Here is a 22,280-nt window from a genome sequence, read left to right as displayed (position 1 = left end):
ACATTATCACTGTGAGGGAAGTAGGAAGAGGGGAAAGAGCCCACCAAGAAGGGCAATTAAAGAGATGGGAAGAGAAATAGGATCCAATGAAGCCTTGGATTCTAAGTAAGATGTTGCTTTCACAAAGATCGTTTTCTGTCCAAGTTCATTAAGGTTGCACTTGTACCAGACTTTATATATCAACGCTCTGAAGATACCAACAAATAGTTCTTTAATAGTAACTCAAATGTATGTCTATTATTTTTATTAGATGAACGAAAAATGATTAGCACTGTGAAATCAGCATGGACTTTGAAAGCATATAGAACAAAGTAGAGCATTTTCCTTGAATTGATTTTCCCAGTCTTGTAAATTTCAACCCTCCTTGCTGTTCCCGAAAAGTTTTAAAGGCCATGCTGCTGCTGCTGCTGCTGCTGCTGCTGCTAAGTCACTTCAGTCGTGTCCGACTCTGTGCGACCCCATAGACGGCAGCCCACCAGGCTCCCCTGTTCCTGGGATTCTCCAGGCAAGAACACCGGAGTGGGTTGCCATTTCCTTCTCCAATGCATGAAAGTGAAAAGTGAAAGGGAAGTCACTCAGTCGTGTCCGACTCTTCGCGACCCCATGGACTGCAGCCTACCAGGCTCCTCCATCCATGGGATTTGCAGGCAAGGGTACTGGAGTGGGGTGCCATCGGTAGTTAATACTTCTGAAGAAAAATTGAAGTCTTTTACTTATCTAATATTGATAGAAAGATTCATTGTATTAGAAATTCATCCAAATGCTAGGAAGAGATTTTTTTAAAGGCTTCTTGGTCTTGCAGTCAAAATTCTCTTTTAGTCCTATGGGGAATTTGTATTAGTTGTGTTTGTGAGAAAACAAGACTTAAAATATTTCCTTAATGATTTTACCACATGTAAAATATGGTACTAATGAAAGACTGTAACAATCAAAAAATTATGTGCCCCAAACAAAACATTAAAAACATTTTGCTTTCTATTTTAGAAAATATACATCATATTTATATTACTTGCACATTTGCTGTTACATGATAATAACATTTGAATATGTGTAGGTGTGGTGAGCAAGATGGATCAGAATAATTAAAAATAAATATGATAATTTAGAACAGTCCTTTCTTTTCTCCTTCCCTCCCTTCCTCCTTTCCTATATTTTTTTCTTACTTTCTTGCTTTCTTTTAATTAAAGCAATTTAGAGGTAGCTTCTTTTATGAGATGTCATCAGAAGCTCTCAATCTGAAGGCTAGAATCCTTCTTGGATGTTTATACTATATACATAAACCTACTCCTGCATACATAAATCTACTCAGAGCTAACTAGACCAGGGATGGCAACTGACTGACAAAGCATCGAAAGAGAAGCTGGGCAGAGCCAATCAAGTTCACTCTCCCAGGAATTTGAATCTGAGACATAGAGAGACTAAGTCAACTATCTGTGGAAGCTGGACTTGTAAATTCACATATTTCAGGGATTTAGGTACTTGGTGAAGTCAGGTCAGATTTTGTCTCATTAGAGAAGAATAACGACTGGGCTTCCCTGGCAGCCCAGTTGGTAAAGAATCCTCCTGCAATGTGGAAGACCCTGGTTGGATTCCTGGGTTGGGAAGATCCCGTGGAGAAGGGATAAGATATCCACTCCAGTATTCTTGGACTTCCCTGGTGGCTCAGATGGTAATGAATCTGCCAGGAGACCTGGCTTGGATCCCTGGGTTGGGGACATCCTCTAGAGGACGGCATGGCAACTACTTCAGTATTCTTGCCTGGAAAATCCCCATGGACAGAGGAGCCTGGCGGGCGGCAGTTCACGGGGTCACGGAGTCCAACAGGGCTGAGCAACTGAGCACACGTGCACACAAAGACTAACAGCCTTCCATTTCCTGTTTCTCTCAGGAGACCTGGAAGCACTTCCTGCCCTTGAGCTTTGCAAGATACCCTGACCCTTTCAACACATTCTCTTTCTGCTCAAGCTAGTTGCAGAGAGTTTCTGGTTTTTGAAATCAAACCATTCCTAAGTTATAGAACTATAAATTTAAGTGAAAAGCAACCGGAAGAAAGAAAGCCAGTACTACGCAGAACAGCTGCAAAAGATTTAGTGGTCCTTACTGATGACACAGGTCAAGTTCAATGTAGCTAAATCTTCTTTCCCAAACTAGTAGCTTTCCTGCCAGAGAACCAGTGAATCTCTAAATCTTAATGTTAGTTTTACTCTTTTCTCTATTCCTCCTGTTCAGTCAACAAGCTTTATTATTTTAATTTATAGTTGGTGAAATATATATGCCAAGGGAGGGAAGTCATGTAGCTCACAGCCATGGGTCTAGTTTCCAGGACATGCAGGGTTAGATGGCTTAGGTCCAGGACCTGCCCTATAGCCCTTCCTATCACCTCTTCATTTCTATGTCTATAATCCTATAGCAGAATAAAACAGAATGAAAAATTCTGTATAACAGACACATTGAGAAAATCTGTCCTTAAATAGTAGCAGTTTGGATACATTTCAGGGTTCAGTCTTTGGCCTTTTCTGTAAACATGCATTAACTACTTGACCTGATCCAGTCATATTGGCTTTAAATATCTTCTATATGCTCATGACTCTCAAATTATATTTCTAGCTCTCATCTTTCACTTGGACTCTAGAGTTTTATTTCCCACTGTTTATTTGACATTTCCCCCTGGATGTTTATTAGTTATCTCAAACTTGACAGGTAAACAGCCAAACCTAAAAAGAGTTTATTTTCTCTTAAACTATTCTTTCCTGATGTTCCCATTTCTGAAATATGGCACCTCCATTCATCAGTTATTCAGACTCCAAACCTGGGAATTATCCTTAACTTTCACATTCCACATTCAGACTACAGGCACAGCATGTCAGTTCTACCTTCAAAGTATCCTCTGAACCTGACCACTGTCCCCCACTCCGTCACTTCCGCTGCAGTCCAAGCCACTGCCTCTGGCTTCTACTGCCCTTGTATTGTCCATGAGCAAGACTTTGACAAAATATGTTTCTATACTCACGAATATGATGCCTGTGACTTTCCTCCATACAGTATCCCAGTGGTTGCCAATCACACATGGAAAACAATCCCAAAGTCTACAGGCCTTCATAATGAAGCTCTGATTACTTCTCTGCCCTGATTTCTTGTCCCAAATCATCTCTGATTCCTTGCCCATCCACATGAGCCTCTTTGCTCTTCCTCTAACATAATAAAATTTTCTTTTTCTTAGGCTTTTGTATTGGGGGATTCTTCTGCCTGAATGGCTCTCCTCTGTGTTCAAATGTCCCATCTCCAGATAGCCTTTGATCTCCTTTCCTAACATAGTAGTCCCATGCCCTTCATCTTGATCTCCTTACACTGGCATCTCTTTAATAGCACTTAATCCTGTGTGGCATTAAATGATATATTTTTCATTCATTATTGTTAATCTCTCCTATCCTTTATCCTCATATTTGTCCTCAAACTCCTTTGTAATACCTCTTTCCCTGCTTGCTCATGCACTTTACTCCATCACCAGGTAACCATTTAGCTCTTCCAGTCACTGCAGTTTCATTTACATTTTCTAGAATTTTATATAAATGGAACCATACAGTATGTGCACTTTTAATTGTTTTTTTCAAACTTTTTATTTTGTTAATTTGGATTTTCTCTCTCTCTTCTTCTTGGTGAGCCTGACCAGAGGTTTATCAATTTTGTTTATACTTTCAAAGAACGAGCTCTTGGGCGTCACTTTTTTCTATTGTTGTTCAGTCACTTCTGTTAATTCTAACTTTCTGGTTTTAACTCTATTTCTTTTTTTTTTGTTGTTCTTTCTACTTATCTCATAATGTCTATTTTCCAGGAGTGTTTTCTTGTTGTTGTAGCTGTTGTTTAGTCACCAAGTAGTCTAAGACTCTTTGCTGCCCCCATGAACTGCAGCACACTAGGATTCCTTGTCCTTCACTATCTCCTGGAGTTTGCTCAAATTCATATCCATTGAGTCGATGATGCCATCCAACCATCTCATCATCTGTCGCTCCCTTCTCCTCCTGCCCTCAATCTTTCCTAACATCAGGTCTTTTCCAATGAGTCAGCTCTTCACATCAGGTGGCCAACGTATTGGAGCTTTAAGTTCAGCATCAGTCCTTCTAGTGAACATTTAGGACTGATTTCCTTTAGGATTGACTGGCTTGATCTCCTTGCAGTCCAAGGGACTCTCAAGACTCTCCAACACGATAGTTCAAAAGCATCAATTCTTCGGCACTCAGCTTTCTTTATTGTTCAACTCTCACGTCCATAGGTGACTACTGGAAAAACCATCAGTTCAGTTCAGTCACTCAGTCCTGTCTGACTTTTTGTGACCCCATGAATCGCAGCACACCAGGCCTCCCTGTCCATCACCAACTCCTGGAGTTCACTCAGACTCACATCCATCGCGTCAGTGATGCGATCCAGCCATCTCATCCTCTGTCGTCCCCTTCTCCTCCTGCCTTCAATATTTCCCAGCATCAGGGTCTTTTCCAATGAGTCAACTCTTCACATGAGGTGGCCAAAGTACTGGAGTTTCAGCTTCAGCATCATTCCTTCCAAAGAAATCCCAGGGCTGATCTCCTTCAGAATGGACTGGGTGGATCTCCTTGCAGTCCAAGGGACTCTCAAGAGTCTTCTCCAACACCACAGTTCAAAAGCATCAATTCTTCGGTGCTCAGCCTTCTTCACAGTCCAACTCTCACATCCATACATGACCACAGGAAAAACCATGGCCTTGACTAGATGGAGCTTTGTTGGCAAAGTAATGTCTCTGCTTTTCAATATGCTATCTAGGTTGGTCATAACTTTCCTTCCAAGGAGTAAGCGTCTTTTAATTTCATGGCTGCAGTCACCATCTGCAGTGATTTTGGAGCCCAAAAAAACAAAGTCTGCCACTGTTTCTACTGTTTCAGCATCTATTTCCCATGAAGTGATGGGACCGGATGCCATGATCTTTGTTTTCTGAATGTTGAGCTTTAAGTCAACTTTTTCACTCACCACTTTCACTTTCATCAAGAGGCTTTTTAGTTCCTCTTCTCTTTTTGCCATTAGGGTGGTATGATCTGCCAATCTGAGTTTGTTGATATTTCTCCCGGCAACCTTGATTCCAGCTTGTGTTTGATCCAGCCCAGTATTTCATATGATGTACACTGCATATAGTTAAATAAGTAAGCAGTGTGACCGTATACAGCCTTGACATACTCCTTTCTCAATTTGGAACCAGTCCATTGTTCCACGTCCAGTTCTAACTGTTGCTTCTTGATCTGAATACAAGTTTCTCAGGAGGCACATAAGGTGGTCTGGTATTCTCATCCTTTTAAGACTTTTCCAGTTTGTTATGATCCACACAAAGGCTTTAGCATAGTCAGTGAAGCAGAAATAGATATTTTTCTGGAATTCTCTTGCTTTTACTATGATCCAATGGATGTTGCCTGGAGAATCCCAGGGATGGGGGAGCCTGGTGGGCTGCCATCTATGGCGTCGCACAGAGCTGGACACAACTGAAGCGACTTAGCAGCAGTAGCAGTAATGGATGTTGGCAATTTGATCTCTTGTTCTTCTGCCTTTTCTAAATCCAGCTTTTATATCTGGAAGTTCTCAGTTCATGTACTGCTGAACCTAGCTTGAAGGATTTTGAACATTACCTTACTAGCATGTGACAAGAGCACAACTTTATGGTAGTCTGAACATTCTTTGGCATTGCCTTTCTTTGGAATTGGAATGAAAACTGACCTTTTCCAGTTCTGTGGCCATTGCTGAGTTTTCCAAATTTGCTAGCAATTTGAGTGCAGCACGTTCACAGCATCATCTTTTAGGATTTGAAATAGCTCAGCTGGAATTCCATCACCTCCCTTAGCTTTGTATGTAGTAATGCTTCTTAAGGCCTACTTGACTTCACACTCCAGGATGTGTGGTCCTAGTTGAGTGACCACATCATTGTGGTTATTCAGGTCATTTAAACCTTTTTTGTAAAGTTCTGTATATCCTTGCCACCTCTTCTTAATCTCTTCTGCTTCTATTAGATCTTTGCCATTTCTGTCCTTTATTGTGCCCATCTTTACACGAAATGTTCCCTTGGTGTCTAATTTTCCCATTTTGTTGTCTTTCCCATTCTGTTGTCATTTTTATATTGTTTTCTTAATCTCTTGTATGTATTTCCTCTCTAATCTTTATTATTTCCTTCCTTCTGGATGTATATTTTCAGTTCTTTTTGGTGTGGAATGAGAGTAGTGGAATGTTTTGTCATATGGCATGGATTAAACTTTATATAAAATTTAAAGCATTTTTTTCCAATGTCATTGTACTATTTATATTTCCACTAGCTGTTCCACATTCTCACCAACATTTGGGATTGTGAGTCCTTTTAGTTTTGGACTTTTTAATAAGTGTGTATTGAAATGTAGTGGTTTTAACTTATATTTTTCTAATGACCATTGATGTTGAGTGTTGTTCATGTGCTCATTTAGCATCCTTATATCTTTTTGGTGAAGTATCCTTTCAGATTTTTAATTTATTTTTTGATTTATTTAGCTACGTGTGCTAGGCCTTAGTATGCAGGATCCAGCATGCAGGATCTTTAGTTGAGGTATGTGGAATCTTTAGTTGCAGCCTGCAAACTGTTAGTTGTGGAATGTGGGATCGAGTTCCCTGACCAGGGATTGAACATGGGCTCCTGCATAGGGACTGTGGAGTCTTAGCTATTGGACCACCAGCAAAGCCCCTTCTTTCAAATTTTTGTCCATTTTCAAAATTAATGTATTTTGTTTTTTACTGAGATTTAAGATTTATTTACATATTATAAATGAAAGTAGTTTTTCAGTAATTTGCAGGTTTTTTCCCCAGTATGTGGCTTGAGATTTTAATTCACTTAATATTATCTTTCAAAGACCAAAAGTCCTTAATTGTGAAATTTTTTTTCCCTTTTATGGATTGTGCTTTTGTTGGCATATCTAAGAAGTCTTTGCCTAACCCAAGTTGGAAGATTCTTGTTCTGCTGGTTTTATAGATTTAGGTCTGTAATAAGTATTGAGTTAATTTCTGTACATTTTTAAGGCATAAATTAAACTTTGTATATAGATCCAATTGTTCCAGGAACATTTGTTGAAAACATTTTTTTTCTTCACCAATTTACCTTTCTACTATTGCAAAAAAAAAAAAACATCAGTTGACTGTGTGTGTCAACACACACACACACACACATTCTGTGCTTTCTACTCTTTTCCTTTTATCTCTTTATGTTGATACCAATACCACACAATCAGTCACTGTCATTTTCTGCCAGGTCTTTAAGTCAGGCACTATAAATATACTAACTTTACTCTTTCAAATTCTTCTACATCTTTGCCTTTTCTCTGTTAATTTTAAAATCTGCTTGTTAATTTCTACAAAAGCCTGCAGGGACTTTTATTTGGATGTCATTGAATGTACAGATCAATTGAGGAAGAAGTGACTGCTTAATAATACTCTATTTCACAGTCCATGAACATGCTATGTCACTTCGTTTAAGCCTTTTTTATTTTCTCTGAGCAATGTTTTGCAGTTTTCAATGTATAAAACCTCCACACTTTTGACAGTTTTGAGTATTTTGATAAAGAATATTGTTTATGTTACTCCAAAGAAAGTTTTGACTAAAATTTTGTTGTATCATCTTTGCATCTTCCATATCCCCCCAACATGCCCTTGGCATTTTGTGAATTGAATTTACTCTGTGCTGTCATGGTACAGAATTCCTAAAAACAATTCTAATCTAAATATTTACATAAAAGCACTTTGAAATTATGAAGAAATGGGGGGATAAGTCGCAGAAAAGTTAAATAAAAGATAGTCATTGTCACCTGAAGAAACTTTAAGGAACACTGAGATTTAACATTATTGGAATTTTCAATTAAGTACAGTTTTGATTTTATTTAAAATATATTTACTTTGAATTTTGCCTGTCATTTTAACCATAATCAGTACTCAAAAAAGACTGCACAATTATTTTTACTCGTATTCATGGCCTTATTAAAAATGGTTCACCAGTTTCCTTGGTGAATTCCAATCTTTCAACAAAAATGGAACAAGAGGATTTTCTCTGACACTTGCCAGGGTGCCTTGGGGTTCTGACCAGCTATCATTACAGAACACCAACTCAGAGCAATAAAACCGGGGATCTATGAAAGGATTGTTTAAGACACTATATTTTCCTGTAATAAACTTGGAAACACTAGTGTTTAAAATAGGAGTCTTTTAACTTTATTATCATTTTCCCCAAAAGATAAAAATACTAATTCACAATTAGTTCATTACATTTTAGATTTTTTTAGCACTTACTAGGAAAATCAGGAAAGAATTATCTGGAGGGGTTCTGAGATGATGAAACTTGGGAAAATTAGGAACTATTCTAAATTTGAATTTATAAAACAAGTACTACATACAAATCTTAATTTCCTTTTAATGTTGTTCATGGCTGCTATATATTAATAGGACAATGGATTTTTGTGTGTTGATCTTGTACTCTGCAATTTTGCTGAATTTATTTATTAGCTCTGGCATTCTTGTGGATTCTTTGGGATTTTCTGTGCATAGAATCATAACATCTGCAAGAGAGATAGTTTTTACTGCTCCCTTTTCAATTTGGATGCCTTTATCACTTTTTCTTATATAATTGCCTTAGCTGGATCAGCCAGAAATGTTCAACAATAGTAGTGAAGGCAGACATGGCTGTTTTGTTACTGATCTTAGAGGAAGGCTTTTATAACATTGAGTATGCCCTTTTTCATATTGAGGAAGTTACCTTTGATTCCTATTTTTGCATGGTTTTATCATAAAAAATATGTTAAATTTCATCAAATGCCTTTGCTACATCAGTTAAGATTAGCATGTAGATTTTTTTTTCTTCATTCTATGGTGTATACATTGAGTTAATTGTATTTTGTACACTAATAGTGGATAATCTAAAAAGGAAAGTTAAAAAATACCACTTAAAATAGCATCAGAAAGAACAAAGTACTTAGAAATAAACCTAAACCAAGGAAATGAAAGATTTGTGCACTGAAAAGTACAAAACACTTTCAAAAGAAATTGAGAAGACAAAACAAATGGAAGGGCACCTTCCACTTATGATTCAGTTCAGTTCAGTTCCTCGGTCGTGACCGACACTTTGCGACCCCATGGACTGCAGCACACCAGGCTTCCCTGTGCATCACCAAGTCCTGGAGTTTGCTCAAACTCATGTCCATCGAGTTGGTGATGCCATCCAACCATCTCATCCTCTGTTGTCCCCTTCTCCTCCTGCCTTCAATCTTTCCCAGCATCAGGGTCTTTTCTAAGGAGTCAGTTCTTTACATTGGGTGGCTGAAGTATTGGAGCTTCAGCTTCAGCACCAGTCCTTCCAATGAATATTCAGAACTGATTTCCTTTAGGATGGACTGGTTGGATCTTCTTGCAGTCCAAGGGACTCTCAAGAGTCTTCTCTAAGACCACAGTTCAAAAGCATCAATTCTTCGGTGCTCAGTTTTCTTTGTGGTCCAGCTTTTACACCCATACATGACTACAGGAAAAACCGTAGCTTTGACTAGACAGACCTTTGTCGGCAAAGTGATGTCTCTGCTTTGTAATATGCTGTCTAGGTTAGTCACAACTTTTCTTCCAAGGAGCAAATGTCTTTTAATTTCATGGCTGCAGTCACCATCTGCAGTGATTTTGGAGCCCAGGGAAATAAAGTCTGTCACTGTTTCCATTGTTTCCCCATCTATTTGCCATGAAGTGATGGGACTTTTTTAAGATGCCATGATCTTAGTTTTATGAATGTTGAGTTTTATGCCAGCTTGTTCACTCTCCTCTTTCACTTTCATCAAGAGTCTCTTTAGTTTCTCTTTGCTTTTTGCCATAAAGGTAGTGTCATATGCATATCTGAGGTTAGATATTTCTCCCAGCAATCTTGATTCTAGTTTGTGCTTCATCCAGCTCAGCATTTCTCACTATGTACTCTGCATTTGTTAAATAAGCAGGGTGACAATACACAGTGTTGTCATACTCCTTTCCCAATTTGGAACCAATCCATTGTTCCATGCCCTGTTCTAACTATTGCTTCTTGACCAGCAGAGAGATTTGCAGTTAGGATGGGAATATTTAATATTGTCAAGATGTCAGTACTACTCAAAGTGATCCATAGATTCACTGCAATTCCTATCAGTTTTCTGACAGCCTTTTATTTATTTATTTATTGAACAACTGGAAAAACCTATTCTCAAAATCATTTGGAATTGCAAAGGGTTCTAAATAATAAGAAGAAATTGAAAAAGAAGAACACATTTGGAAAGCTCATACTTCCTCCTTTCAAAACACTACAAAGCTACAGTAATCAAAACATTGTGATATTGGCATATTTTAGGATATACAAACCAGTGGACTAGAGTTGCAAGCCTAGGAAAAAAAATCCTCACATATATGATCAGTTTATTTTCAGCAAGAACACCAACTCCTTTCAGTGGGGGAAAGAATAGTCTCTTCAACAGATTGTGCTGGGAAAACTGGATTTCCACATACAACAAAAAGTTAACTCCAAGTGGATCAGTGCCATAAATATAAAATCTAAAACTAAAAAACTCTTAGAAGAAAGCTTAGGGGCCTTCCCTGGTGGTTCAGTGGCTAAGAATTAGCCTGTCAATTAGGAGACATGGGTTTGATCTCTGGTCTGGGAAGATCCCACATGCCGCAAAGCAACTGAGCCTTTGTGCCACAACTCCTGAGCTTGTACTCTGGAGCCTGGGAGCTGCAACCTGTGAGCCAACGTGCTGCAGCTTCTGAAGTCCACGTGACCTAGAAGCCGTGCTCCACAAGAGAAGCCACCACAGTGAGAAGCCTACAAACCACAGCTACAAGGCACACAAGACAGAATATGCTTTGTAGCACAAAGCCTACAAAGCACAACCTGCTCACCGCAACCAGAGAAAAGCCTGTGCTCCAATGAAGACTCAGCACAGCCAAAAAACAAAAATAAATAAATTTGAAAAAATGAAAAGAAAGCTTAGGAGAAAATCTTCATGACTTTGAATTTGGCAAAAGATTCTTAAATATGATGTCAAGTGAACAGGTTAATTACAGCAAAATAGATAAACTGGAATTAAATTTAGATATTTTGTGCATTAAAGAACATTACCAAGAAGGTAAAGAGACAACCTACATATTGGAATAAAATGCTGAAAATCATATATCTGCTAAGGTTTTAATACCAAGAATATATAAAGAATACCTACAACTCAACAACAACAACAAAAGTCAAATTTCAAAGTGAGCAAAGGAGTTAAAGAGATATTTACTCAAAAAAGATATACCAATGGTCAGAAAACACATTGAAATAATTAGTTTCTATTATTTATGGCAGCATTATTCACAAGATCCAAAAGCTGGAAATAATCCAAGTGTCCACTAACAAATGAATAGATATTTGAACTATGTAGGTATAGCCCTAAGAAGGAATGAAGTTTTGATATATTCTGCAATATGGATGAACCTGGAAAACATTACTCAGTGAAATAAGATACAAAAATGGCAAATAGTATATGATTCCTCTTATATGAAATATCTAGAAGAGGCAAATTTATAGAGACCAAAAGTAGATTAGAGGTTACCAGGGGGTAGAGAGAGTGGAAGATCGGTAATTATTGCTAAATAAATGGTTACAGAGTTGTGTTTGGGGCAATTAAGAATGTTTTGAAATAGTTATTTTTAAAATAGTAATTGTGGTACAACATTGTGAATTAATGCTGAATTGTATACCCTAAAATGTCTAAAGTGTAAAATGTATATTTTACCACAATAAAAAATCATTTTTCAGGTAGCCCATCTTTTGATTAGTTAATCACTTAGAATCAAGATTTTCTTATGCTAAGGTGATTTATTTACATAGATCACCCTTTGTGAAATTATGCTTTCCCTAGAGATATGTGTGAGACTAATTTTTGTCTAATAACTTACTATATAAAGATCTTTATGGTTAATAACAGCTACTTACCAGGAATGATTAAGAAAGGCACAACTTTGATTACTTTTAGAATTCACTGTTTTAAAAGTATAGAGGTTTTTAATTTATATAAATGAGAGTTTATTTGAGGGCTTTATTGTTAAGGCAGAATAGGGACATTCACAATGTGATCCAATTGCAAATGAGGTCTCTTATATTAAAAGAAATATTCTCTTCCTTAAGCAAATGTTATACAATATTTTTTCAATATGTGAACACAGTATCTAGAGAAAATGAGTTAATTCATCTTATTGGTACTATACTAACTACATGTATTTTAAATATGAGAGATTTCGTATTCTAGCACTGTGTTTTTGCTAACTGGTTAGTTTATCTATAATTCAGCACAAACATTAATTTTACTTGATAACAAAGATCATTTTAAATGAAACTTTTGTGTGATATGACTTGAGGTTGAGACCAAGTCACTCACTGGAAATCCCCACTGGAGCCCACATTATCATGATCAGTCCATCCAACAATATAATAGCTGAGTGGACACTTTTTCCAAAGAAGATACACAAATGGCCTAGAGACATGTGAAAAGGTACTCAACACCACTAATTATCAGGGAAATGCAAATCAAAACCACAATAACATATCACCTTACACTTGTTAGCACGGGTATTATCAGAAAGACAAGAAACAAATGTTGTAGAGGATGTGGCGAGAAGAGGGACCATGGTGAGAATGTAAATGGTATGCCTACTATGGAAAACAGTATGGAGATTTCACAAAATATTAAAAGTAGAACTGCCATATGATCTAGCATGCCACTTTGGGGTATATGTCCCCAAGAGCCATCCGTGCTTCCGTTTTCATTGCAGCATCATTCACAATAGCCAAGATGTAAAACCAATGTAACTGTTCATTGATGGATGAATGGATAAACAAGATGTATGTGTACACATACACACATACAAAATGGTTATTATTCTCCCATGAGAAAGAAGGAAATCCTACCACTTGTGACAACAGGATGGATTTTGAGGGCATTATGCTAAATGAAATATGCCAGACAGAAACAAATAATGCATGATATCACTTATATGTGGAGTCTAAAACAATTATTTTTTTTTTCAGAACAGAGAGAAGGAAAGTAGTTGCCTGGAGCTTGGAGGTGTGGGAAATAGAAGGAGGTTGGTAAAAGGGTATAAACTTTGAGCTATAAGGTCTGAGGAGCTAATGTAAAACATGGTGACTATGGTTGATAACACTATTGTGAAACTTAAATTTACTGAGAAGGTAAAATCTTCTTGCCAGATATATACATACACATGTGTATGTGTGTGTGTGTGTGAGGTGATGAATATGTTAATTAATTAAATTGGAGGATACCTTTCACAATATATACATCTATCAGGTCAAAACTATGTACATTTTAAATATCTTACAATTTGTTCGTTTTACCTTAATAAAGCTGAAAAATAGAGAAAATGCAATTGATGTTTTCTTAAGCATAGTATTCTTTGTTGTAACTTGAGTACATTGTATGTTTCTAAATTAATTAAAAGAATATATCAAACTGTTTATGAAGCAGTTGGGCAATTTAGTGTGTGTGTGCATGAGCGTTTATGTGTGTTTAATTTTCTGAAGGAGAAAAGCAGTTCTTTTTCACAGCACTAAAAAATGCAAGCAAGTAACCTCAGATCTAAACAACTGGGATATGTGTAATAAAACCTGTGTAGCATATTTCTAGAAATTTTATTCATTTGTTAAATGATTATATATGTTTTGGGAGAATAGTATATGTATTGTTACAAATGTTAGATGACTTCTTCCTGTAACCTTGAACTGGTGCTCATGCATTCATATACTTAATCAGCCCATTGCAATCCCTACATAAACATTTTAACGATTGATAATTTTGATTTGCTGATGACATGGTGTATATATTCATGTGTACAACTGCTTTCACATTTAAAATAAATCACCCATTTAAAATAAATTAGGTAAAATCAGTATCTGGCACATTCATTCCTGAACAAGCCAAATCAGTTATCCAGCGTTACGTAGTAAAGTTCCTAAGGATAAATCAATGTATTTATAAATAGGCACTTAAAAAAAATCCTGTTGTCATTCTAGTTTTACAATAAAGGAAATAATTTTTAGTGTTTGCAACTTCCCTCATGGTTTTCCTTGGGATGAAAGCCCAAAGATCAAAAATGTTCCCTAACACCAAGTTACTCTATAAACAACGCTCTCAGTCACCCTCCTGGCACTTCTTTTTGCCAGAAGAAACAAATGCCAGTCGCTTTCCAGCCGCCAACACTGAATTCTGAAAAGGAGGCAAAATGATACAAGGCCAACAAATGCCCGAAGAATAACGCAAGGAATCTCACCTCAAACTGAGAGCACATAGTCAAGCAGTGGGAGACCTGACTCTAATCTCAGTTTTGTTAATCTCCCTTAGGTTTCAAAGCATACCTAAAAAATAATTCATTCTTTTCCATACACCGACCTTAGGAATGAGTGATATAGATGACCTATCTACCAAAATGGATATGTTGAGTTTTAACCCTTTTCCTCCTTTTAGTTATTTGTCTTTATTCTAGTAGCTTCTCTAGTGTCCCAAACTGCTGAAATCTGTTTTTGTGTGTGGGGAATATCAGTAAACCAGCTCTCCATTACCACACAAAGTTACACAACCATGATATTAGTAATAAATATACAAATATAACAATAAAAATCTTTTTACCATGCTTGCTAAATTTCAGATATTGTACTAAGGACTTTACATATATGATCCCTTTTACTTTTCACAACAACTCTATGAAGTATTAGAATCTCAAGCAGATGAAGATTAAAAATGAAAAAATAAGTTGCCTCATAATTCACAACTAGTACGTAGAAGAGCTTTTCCTCTAAACCTATACATATCTAATGTTGAAGGCTGCTTTTACTATTACATTCCACTGTGTCCTAATAAAATAAATAGCATTTTTTGTCACCTGAGGGCTCTAAGAAAGGTCTATTCTAGTACTAAATATTAGAGGACAAGAATATTTGTGGTTTACTTTAAGTAGTTTGAAGGATGCTTCATATGAGTGATCTGGATTTTGTTATTTATAAACCACATGCTGACTACTGCAAGAATTCCTAGTGGGTGGAGAAAATCCTGGGCCCCCAAAGTTGACTTCTCAGTTACAAGAATCTTGAGTTCTCACCACCTGTACACACTGCCACTTCCTTTCGTCTCAAGATCCGACTGGGGCCTTCTCGTTTGGAAAAGTCTTTACATTGCCTTCCACTGGCTTAGAATATACAATTCTAGGTCAATATGGATTACGTGTTTGGGTGAAAATATGAATGTGGTATCTATGTGTTAAGCAAACCATTATTAAGAGACATAATAAATGAATAAGCTTGTCCTATGTAATACCTATCATCCACTTATTAATTTCAGACAGATATTAGCCCTTTTAATGCAAAATTGGATTCTGTGGTCTTTTCAGATCAAAGTAAATGAACATAATCAAAAGGTTGAAGAATAAAATCTACAAAGAAAAGTTTAAAATGTAGGCTTATATAAAATTTGAGAAGACAAAGCTGTTAAGGCAAGACCCTGGCTTATAAATCATTTTAGGAAGAATAGAACAAGAGATTTTATAGTAATACTACAATAAGAATATAGATATTACACAAAAGAAAAAACTTTCTCAGTTGTAAAGGGAATTGGGCTCTGAAGTGTCTAAAATGGAGATTAAAAAAAAAAGATGTTACAGGCTCACTCTGTTGAATAGCTTAATTGTTTAAGACAAAGAACTAGGCCACATCACTTGAGGTTGCTGTGCTTGTGCTTTGAGATCTGATTATTCATAATCATAGAAAGGCCATATTAGTGGTACATTATTGATACAGTATTCAGATTGGCATTATTTCTATAAAACATTTAACTACTCTTTAAAATAAATTTGACATACTTTCCTGAGTACCACTTTTATGCTGGCTCTAATGCAGAATATTTTTTATTTGCTTAATAAATATTAACCTATTGAGGAAAGTGGTTTTTTAAAAACACTTCCAGCCAAGTTAAACAAAGAAATGTCAGCATTTCCTTTTCCATTTTCCAAAAGTACTTAACATTTTGGGGAATGTGTTCAAAATCTAGAATATTCCAGCCTACATTCCAGGAAATTCTTTGGCAGCGTATAAATCATAAGCCTCAGGCACCAAACACCTCAGTAAAAATGCTTTGTCCTGTTCATCGTGTAGACATGTGAATGTTTTTGAACTGCATTCATTTTGTCAGATCCCAAATACTTTGAAATGGTCATAAGTAATATTTAACCAAGGCAAGTGTGTTGAAAGGCTTTACTTTTTAAAGTGGTTTAGATGATTGATGAGAGATTTTATAGATAGAACATTTAGGTATATAAATGTATATACATTCATTTATACACAGACATATAATTTTAATCATAATTTTGGTAGATGATGCTTTACAAAAAGGGATTTCTCCTCTTGTTTTGTCACATTTGAAAGTCAGGAGTAATTAGAAATACTTTCTAAGTTTTGAAATGACCTTACATTCTTGCTAATAGTAACTTTTGACACATACCGGTATGGAAATTGTCATCATTTAAGAGAACTATAAATGGATAAAAGAATACTAAAAATATTATGTTAGAGTTGGAAAATTTGACATTTTTTCACCCTCCTCTAAGGAATAAACAAAACCCTTAAACTAGGGTATTTTTCAAAATTAACGTCACAGTTAAATTCTTGTTTGGCTCTTAACTGGTTTTATATCATTGAAAGTCAGTAAATTGCTTAGGACTTTTTATCTGCAAATTGAGGGAAATGGGCATTGTAGGATCCTTTACCACTTATATCTGTATCATTCTTTGCCTCTGTTTCTTTTCTAAACTATCTCTTGTATTTTCCCCAAAAGGGGGAGTAACACCCACTAAAAGTTTAGTTATTCCAGTTATACAGGGTTTATTAGTTAGTGGAAATTCACACTTGGGAAGATTTAGACACGCTTCTATCAAAAACATGTGATACTGACAAAGCTTTCACATTCTACAAACTGCTGTTACATGTCTTATCTCACAAAGAGACATCCCACAGACAGTGTCGTTAGGGTTAGACTTAAGCAAATGACTGAAAGAGGGGTTGACCTTTGGTTCTTATTAAATGACTTTCGTAACTTCAGGAAGTGAGAAGAGGCCACAGATTGTGTATCAGAGGAGCGATGGCAGTGTGCCCGTTTTGGTTCTGAGAAGAAAGTTTATTGATGTAAATCTCATAGTGAATACCAGTGATTGAAATGCCAGTGATTATACATAGCTCTTACTTCTGAAAAAAGGATATTTTTGTCAGAAGTCTGGAAGCTTTGAACATGCTATAAACAGAACACTTGGATCAAAGTAAATGGTTTTGTAATTTTTGCCTTGTGTGCAAGGGAAAAAGAGAGTGTGGTTATTTAGTTTTGGATAGATTTGAAGAACCAGAGGTGTTATCATGTCCTTGGAACTGCAATTGATAGTAAGGTAAGAACTAGACAACATCTCCAGGTAGGACAGGTTTTAAACTCTAGCAACATGATATAAAGTGATGGGAAGCTTAAACCAGAGCTGATATTCTGTCCTTTGTATTCCTCTTTTTCTTCTCTTCCCTGATGGCACACATTATTTGAATGCATACTTATCTACAGTTAAATGGCAAAGAAAAGGGGAAAATTGACACATATTTAGAAAATGTAGGTGGAGAGTGTTGGGATGGTTTATTTCATTGAAATGACTCCATGGTTCTATCAGTGCTAACAACCAAACGCTAACATTTTATAGGACCCAACAAGATGCATCAAAACAATTTTATAACGGAAATCCACTGAAAGGACCCCTCTGAAACTTGGTACCCATTACTACCTCTCACCCCTCACTTCTTACCTGATTTTGCTTACATTTCATCTTAAATACTTTGTGCCTTTAAATTCATTTCCTAGACATTTCTGATCCCCTCCTCAACTTCCACTGCAAATCTTTAAATATCATGTGCACCATTCCTTGCTATCTTTTCAGAAAAACTTGAGATTAATTTATCTGATCAGGTATCATGTGTTAATATGGTCATGGAATAAAGAACAATATCTAGCTCATGTAAACATTAAGTCATTTTGAAAGAATGAATATACAGAGCAGTCTGCCATTGTAACATCAAAACATTTTATATTAATATGTGTTCCCTTGGACATAGTAGCCTAATCTTAATCTGAGTGGATGCGAGAAAGATTTTCTGGACAGGAGAGATTTTAAAGTATGTGAAATCAGTGTGAGATTAGCCACTTTGCCACTTACATGTATGTCGAGATGTTTATACACCCTCATTTACTCTAGGAAGGGGGAAGTAAGCTACAAGAGGGAATTTTATTTCACTGAACGAAAAGTGGAAGTCATGCAAGTGTTTCAACAGATTGCTAAGGAAAGCAGAAGTGGAATCTTTTCTGAAGATCATTTTAATTAACCTATTTCTAATGATTTATATGCAATCTTTCTTAGAGACAAAGCAAAAAAAGAGGTGAGGGGTCAAGGATATTACATATTTGGGGACTGGAGTTCATTTAGAACAGTTAATACAAATCATAAAATTATTTTTATTTAAAAAATTTTTATCTTATATTGGAGTATAGTTGATTAACAATGTTATATTAGTTTCAGGTGTACAGCAAAGTGATTCAGTTATACATACACATGCCTCTATTCTTTTTTTTTTTTTTTTTAAACTTTACATAATTGTATTAGTTTTGCCAAATATCAAAATGAATCCACCACAGGCATACATGTGCTCCCCATCCTGAACCCTCCTCCCTCCTCCCTCCCCATACCATCCCTCTGGGTCGTCCCAGTGCACCAGCCCCAAGCATCCAGTATCGTGCATCGAACCTGGACTGGCATCTCGTTTCATACATGATACTCTACATGTTTCAATGCCACTCTCCCAAATCTTCCCACCCTCTCCCTCTCCCACAGAGTCCACAAGACTGTTCTATACATCAGTGTCTCCCTTGCTGTCTTGTATACAGGGTTATCGTTATTCTTTTCCCAAGTTCTTTCCCCATTTAGGTTAGTGCAGAATACTGAGCAGAGTTCTAATGCTATACAGAAGGTCCTTGTTGGTTATCTATTTCAAATAGAGCCATGTATTCATGTCAATCTCAATCTCTCAATCTATCCCCCCAACCTCTCCCACCTGATAACTATAGTTTGTTCTCTGAGTATGTTTTTGTTTCATAAATAAGTTCATTTGTACCTTTTTTTTGATTTGCATATAAGTGATGTCACACAGTATTTGTCTTTCTCTGTATGACATCGGTTAGTATGATAATGTCCAGGTCTATCCCTGTTGCTGCAAATGACATGATTTAATTCTTTTTAATGGCTGAGTAGTATTTCATTGTATATATGTACCACACTCTTTGTTTACATTTCTCTGTCAGTGGATATTAAGATTGCTCCTATGTTTTGGCTATTGTAAATAGTGCTGCAATGAATATTGGGGTGCATGTATACGTAAAGAGCATTGTTTTTCTCCAGATATTTGCCCAGCAGTGGGGTTACTGGATCATATCGTAGCTCTATTTTTAGGTTTTTTTTTTTATTGAACCTCCATACTGTTCTTCATAGTGGCTGTACCAATTTACATTCCTAACAACAGTGTAAGAAGGTCTCCTTTTCTCCACACCCTGCCCAGCATTTATTGTTTGTGGACTTTTTGATGATAGCCATTCTGACCAGTCTGAGGTGACATCTCATTGTAGTTTTGATTTGAATTTCTCTAATATAGAGATAATAAGTATATTTTCATGTGCCTTTTGGCCATCTGTATATCTTCTTAGGAGAAATGTCTATTTAGGCCTTCTGCCCATTTTTTGATTGGGTTGTCTTTTTTATATGAGCTGTTTCAGAGGTTAATTCCTTGTCAGTCACATTATTTGCAAATATTTTCTTCCAACTTGTGGGTTATCTTTTCCTTTTGTTTACAGTTTCCTTTGCTGTGAAAAAAAAAAAAAAAAAGCTTTTGAGTTTAATTAGGTCCCATTTGTTCATTTTTATTTCCATTACTCTAGGAGACAGATCCAAAAAGATATTGCTACAATTTATGTCAGAGAGTGTTCTACCTTGTTTTTCTCTACGAGTTTTACAGTATCTGGTCTTACATTTAGGTATTTAATCCATTTTGAATTTATTTTTCTGTATGGTGTCAAAGAATAATGTAATTTCAATTTTTTACATGTAGCTAATCCAGTTTTCTCAGCACTATGTATGTAAGAGACTCTCTTTTCTCCATCGTATAGTCTTAATTGACCATAGGTGCATGGAGTTATTTCTGGGAGTTCTATACTGTTGCATCGATCTATATTTATGTTTTTGTGCCAGTACTGTACTTTTTGATGACTGTAGCTTTGTAGTATAAAATGAAGTCAAGGAGTGTGATTCCTACAGCTTAATTTTTCTTTCATAAGATTGCTTTGGCATTTGGGCTTTTTGTATTTCCATACAAATTTTAAAATAGTTTGTTCTAGTTCTTTGAAAAATTCCATTGGTAGTTTGATTGGAATTGCATTGAATCTGTAAATTGCCTTGGGTGTTATAGTAATTTATGCAGGTTTATTCCTAGGTATTGTATTCTTTCTGATGTGATGGGAAATGGGAATGTTTCTTTAATTTCTCTTTCTGAGCTTTCGTTGTTGTTGTTCAGTCACTCAGTTGTGTCCAACTCTTTGTCACCCCATGGACTGCAGCATGCCAGACTTTCCTATCATTCACAGTCTTCTGTAGTTTGCTCGAACTCATGTCCATTGAATCAGTGATACCATCCAACCATCTCATCCTCTGTTGTCTCCTTCTCCTTCTGCCTTCAGTCTTTCCCAGCATCAGGGTCTTTTCCAATGAGTGGGCTCTTTGCATCAGGTGGCCAAAGTATTGGAGCTTCAGCATCAGTCCTTCCAATGAATATTCAGGGTTGATTTCAAGATTGATTTGATCTTCTAGCTGTCCACAGGACTCTTGGGAGTTCTTCTTCAGCAACACAGTTTGAAAGCATCAATTCTTTGTTGCTCAGCCTATTTCATTGTCCAGCTCTCAAATCCATACATGACTACTGGAAAAACCATAGCTTTGTGTATACAGACCAGTGTTGGCAAAGTAATTTCTTTGCTTTTTCATACACTGTCTAGGTTTGTCATAACTTTTCTTCCAAGAAGCGTCTTTTAATTTCATGGCTGCAGTCATCTGCAGTGATTTTGGAGTCCAAAAAAATAGTCTGTCAATGTTTTCATTGTTTCCCCATCTATTTGCCATGAAGTGATGGGACCAGATGTCATGATATTAGTTTTCTGAATGTTGAGTTTTAAGCCAACTTTCACTCTCCTCTTTCACTTTCATAAAGAGGCTCTTTAATTCCTCTTTGCTTTCTGCCATAAGGGTGATGTCATCTGCATATCTGAAGTTATTAATGTTTTTCCTCACAATCTTGATTCCAGTTGTTAGTGTATAGGAATGCAAAAAAATTCCTTCTACTGACTTTTAATTTTGTTTGTTCTTCTTTCTCGAGTCACTATAGGTGTAAAGTTAGGTTATTTATTTGAGATTTTTCTTTTTCCTGAGGTAAGACTCTATTACTATAAACTGTCCTTTCAGAGCTTCTTTTGATGCATCCCATAGGTTTTAGATCATTGTTTTTTCATTTGGTTCTAAGTACTGTTTGATTTCCTCTTTGATTTCTTCAGTGATCCATTAGTTATTTAGTAGCATATTGTTTTGGAGAAGGCAATGGCACCCCACTCCAGTACTCTTGCCTGGAAAATCCCATGTGCGGCAGAGCCTGGTAGGCTGCAGTCCATGGGGCTGCTAAGAGTCGGACATGACTGAGCGTCTTCACTTTCACTTTTCACTTTCATGTATTGGAGAAGGAAATGGCAACCCACTCCAGTGTTCTTGCCTGGAGAATCCCAGGGACGGGGGAGCCTGGTGGGCTGCCGTCTATGGGGTCGCACAGAGTCGGACACGACTGAAGCAACTTAGCAGCAGCAGCAGCATATTGTTTAGCTTCCATGTGTTTGTGTTTTATAGATTTTTTTCTTGTAGTTTTCCAATTTCATAGTATTGTGGTCAGAAAAGATGCTTGATATAATGTCAGTGTTCTTAAATTTACTGAGACTCACTTTGTGGCCCAGCATGTGATCGAGCCTGCAGAATGTCCATAGGCATTTGAGAAGAATGTGCATTCTCTTGTTTTTGGATAAAATGCTCTATAAATATCAATTAAG

The 22,280-nt window shown here is 36.5% G+C and overlaps 1 protein-coding gene across 2 annotated transcripts in view; it reads right to left on the bottom strand.

The window, feature by feature from the left end:
- The window catches only part of GPC5 (glypican 5), a 1,591,779-nt gene that overhangs the window by 64,175 nt on the left and 1,505,324 nt on the right, over positions 1 to 22,280 (bottom strand). Inside the window, exon 8 of one of the 2 annotated variants that reach the window (XM_070380656.1) lies at positions 18,991 to 20,003. The exons of the other annotated variant lie outside the window; for it this stretch is intronic. Within the exon in view, the coding sequence (XP_070236757.1) occupies positions 19,972 to 20,003 (32 nt within the window). The 3' untranslated portion in view covers positions 18,991 to 19,971. Of the gene's footprint in view, positions 1 to 18,990; positions 20,004 to 22,280 lie in introns of those variants that run through there. 2 annotated transcript variants of the gene reach the window in all.

This window comes from Bos mutus, chromosome 12, assembly GCF_027580195.1.
Source record: "Bos mutus isolate GX-2022 chromosome 12, NWIPB_WYAK_1.1, whole genome shotgun sequence".
NCBI classification, from domain to species: Eukaryota; Metazoa; Chordata; class Mammalia; order Artiodactyla; family Bovidae; genus Bos; species Bos mutus.
This window is presented reverse-complemented; position numbering and strand designations above follow the sequence as displayed.